The sequence below is a fragment of the Elephantulus edwardii genome, unplaced genomic scaffold, assembly GCF_000299155.1.
Source record: "Elephantulus edwardii isolate Elephantulus edwardi_28Jun2011 unplaced genomic scaffold, EleEdw1.0 scaffold00141, whole genome shotgun sequence".
Lineage (NCBI taxonomy): Eukaryota > Metazoa > Chordata > Mammalia > Macroscelidea > Macroscelididae > Elephantulus > Elephantulus edwardii.
The window spans coordinates 834,258-837,944 of NW_006399891.1; the positions used below are offsets into that span (position 1 = coordinate 834,258).

Consider the following 3,687-nt stretch of genomic DNA (forward strand, 5'->3'; position numbering starts at 1 on the left):
CACTGTGTCAGTCCGTTCTGTTGAGTCTTCCTTTATTTCTCTGACCCTTCACCTTTCCAAGCATAGTAATTCATATCAGACATTGTGCTATTATCTACACACTACGTCACAGAGCTCCCTGAAATGATGTAGCCCTAATAAATGCTTTAACAAAAAACTTCTTGGACTTACTGGTTCGTTAAGGACATTCATATACATTGAAGGATAGCATGTCCTTCTTTGGGACACAAAAATTTTAGTTTGGGGCCTCTGACAGACTATGTGACTATTCGTATGTAGGGCTCCCCGCTTTCTTCCACACCTCCCACCAATAAACCTTACCTGTAGAAACAGTAGTTTTCAAGAGTCCTGTGTGATGTTCCAGTGAATTCTTGAGACCAAAGGAGTACTAGGAGCTAGCAGGTCAAAACTGGGGGGGGGGGCACTAAAGATCCTTGAGCATGTAATATGTAACCTAAGATGAATAGCAGTAAAACCTTGAACCTGAAGTCAGTTTATCATAACTGTGGATGGCATAGTGAATCCCAAAATGCAGCTGGTGTAGGACATCTTGGGCCCCACATGTCAGTCTGAAGGGTTCTGTCTTTGAACTTGTAAGATTGGAACTAATCCAAGTGGGGATTATCAGAAAAAGTGCTTGTGTGTTGTGATACGGTAGAGATATGGACAGGGGCATTTTATGTGTGCTCATAAGAAGTTCTGGTGGCTTGGTGTTTTTTACATGTTGCACTATTGATTGAAAGGTCAGCAGTGCAAATCCATCAACCACTCCAATGAAGAAAGAGGGGAAGTCTCTTCCCCTAGCAATTTATCTTCTATAAAGCTCAAAGAAGGGTCTTTATGCATGGGAATCTACTGGATGTCTGATGTTGTTCACCTGCCTGCTCACCAATTAAGTCAGAATTCCTTCATTCCCTATTTCCAAGTCAGAGTCCAATTTTAAGATCTTGGTGTGTTACTATACACAGGAAAAGACAGATCTGTAATTCATAGGGTTGCTATGAGCCATGCTTTGACTCAACAACCCCTAACAACATGTGACTTTTAGAATTTTCTGTTTCCAACAGTGCAACAATGAATGAATGAAAACCCAAAATCTCTGTAAATGTTCATTAAAACTAATAAAATTTAATAAAAAAAAGAAATGAAAAAAAAAATTTTCTCTTTCCTTCTACTTCTCTCCTTTCCATCTATTGTTTTGCGTATTGCTTCCTCACCATGAAAGTAGGCTGAGATAGACTATCCATTCTTGTCTATTTTCTATACCGTTTCGCATGGTGCCCAGAACACTCAGCAGCTACTAATGGAATGCCTCTAGCCACCCATCTCAAATGTGAAAGCAAAAGACTTCAAGGGCTCCTAAGAAAATATGAAATATGTTTCCTGAGAAAAGTAAAATGTCTTTAGCCTCTTGTACATTGGTGGATTTGACTTTTTCCAATATCATTTTATGTTCAATTAAACTGTAACACAGTTACAGGGAGAATAATTCACTATAACCATAATCTGTACTTAAAAATAATTCAGATTCAACAAAATCACATAATGTTCTTTTTATTGAAATTTACATTCTGATTGCAGCTGAGTATTTCAAGTACTTCATCTGACTGACAGACACAACATTCTAATTAACATTTCAAGAGACACCAGTGATTTCACAACTACTGGGAGTAGAGCACCCTTACTTGGCAGTTAACATCGTACATGGTAAGTACTACAAACAATAGTTAAAGGAAATAAGCTAGAAGACAATTGGTCCTCCACTACAAAATTACAACCTTGACAAGTTTCTACTAAGAAAAGAATTATTCTGACTAGTATAGAGTCAGAGATATCTATCGTTAAATGTATGCGTTTAATATGTTAGAAATTGGGGCTACATATCAAAAGGAAAATTATTCAGAATAGCTACATGTTAAGTTTGCATTGTCTGGTTATAAATGCTAATGAAATCCATTTATTTAGTAAAATCAAGAAAAGCACACTACAATATATTCGTGACTTTAGTAGATGCTTGGCAGTTGAAGTTTCTAGTAGATGTTTGGCAGTTGAAGTTTCTTCTTTATGAATTTTTCTTGGAAATTTTCACCGTGACTGTTTTGACCTCTGTATATTCATATATGCCACATTCTCCCCTGGAGAGAGGCAAGGAATAGAGACAGCACTTAGCATAGCAGTTCATGATTTAGTACGACTTAGTTCTTGCTTATTTGACAATGGAAAATATCTGTAGAGGGTGGGATCTTTTAAAACAGTGTCTACATCATAACACATATGGCTTTTAAAAAATCTTGTGAAGAACTTATTATTGCATGTTAAATAAACATACACTGTTGATTGTCACAGAAATTGTCCTTTTTGAAAATATCTTTCTACTACTATAAAAAGAGCTTAACTATAGAAATTAACCAAAGGACAGTTCAGCCCGACAAGAATTCTGTAATGTCTAGCTAGTTTAGGTTCGAAGAAATAAGGCACATACTGTAAGAGCAGAATGATTAATATGTAACCACTTATGTGTCCTAAAGTAAGACTCTAAACTCAACTATCACTTGAATTTACCAGATTAGATTGGTACAGAAGGGGTGAGGTGGTAGAAAACAGACTTTTTTCATGATATGTGCCTGCCTGCCTTATTACAGCTTTTGAAAGATGTGTTCTAGCCATAATGTTATTAAATTTTATCCTTGGAAAAACAAAAACTGAAACATTATTATAAAATATTATTATGATTAGGATAGTTACTTCATTAACAGATTGAACTAAATTCAGTCTTTTGGATTTTATTCAGTTGTTGGATTCCCCCTTCATATAGTCTTTAGTACCCCGTCATTTGCTTACATTAATTTTAATTCCAACCAAATGACTAGGACTTAATACAACAAATTTCAACATAGCCACCTTGTTATCAATATCCTTTTTGAGGTCCTCCATCAATTTGAGAGGCTGACTTCAAGTTCTCCTTTGTTGTCGTTGTTGTTAGGTGTCATTGAGTTGAGTTAAGACTCATAGTGACCCTACGGATGAAAGATCTGAACTCTGTTCTATCCTGAGCCATCCTCACACTTCCTGACACACACAAGAGCCCATTGCAGCACAGTTGAAGGTCTTCCTCTCCTTCATTGAGTCTTCATTCTTTGCAGCATCGTGTCCTTTTCCAAGGAATAGCCCCTCCTAGCAACATACTCAAAGTATTTGAGGCAAAACCTCACCTTTCTTGCTTCCAAAGAACACTCTGGATGTGCCCTCTCTAAGACATATACAAGTGTTTTCCAAGGTGATTAAAATATGTCTTTAAAAAATTTCTTTTAGAACTGTTAGATGTCGATATGATTTTAGTCTTAAGAGCTGTGGTATATTCACACAGTGGTATAATACACAGCAATGAAAAAATAAAATAAATACAATATTATAGAAGTTGGGTGACCCTGGAGGACATTATGCCGAGTGAAATATCTCAGTCATAAAGGGACAAATACTGCATAATGTCACAGTTGTAAAACAGGACTGACATGGGTATTGAGGGAAAACTAAGAAAAGAGAGGATAATGAACTCTGCAATGGAACAGATGAAGGAAAGAACTGTTTTAAAAGGAATATATGTTTAGGCATTTTTTTCATGACAATAATCCAGAATAAGAGGTACATAGCAAAGTGAACTGGGGTGAGAGGAGAAAGGAAATTATA

At 36.3% G+C, this 3,687-nt stretch overlaps 1 protein-coding gene across 3 annotated transcripts in view; it reads right to left on the reverse strand.

Moving 5' to 3' along the window:
• Positions 1 to 2,062: 2,062 nt before the first annotated feature.
• The window catches only part of LOC102866374 (retinal dehydrogenase 1-like), a 49,559-nt gene continuing 47,934 nt past the window's right edge, over positions 2,063 to 3,687 (reverse strand). For all 3 annotated transcript variants that reach the window (XM_006894379.1, XM_006894380.1, XM_006894381.1), the window contains exon 13: positions 2,063 to 2,135. In XM_006894379.1, the coding sequence (XP_006894441.1) occupies positions 2,063 to 2,135 (73 nt within the window). The remainder of the gene's footprint in view (positions 2,136 to 3,687) is intronic.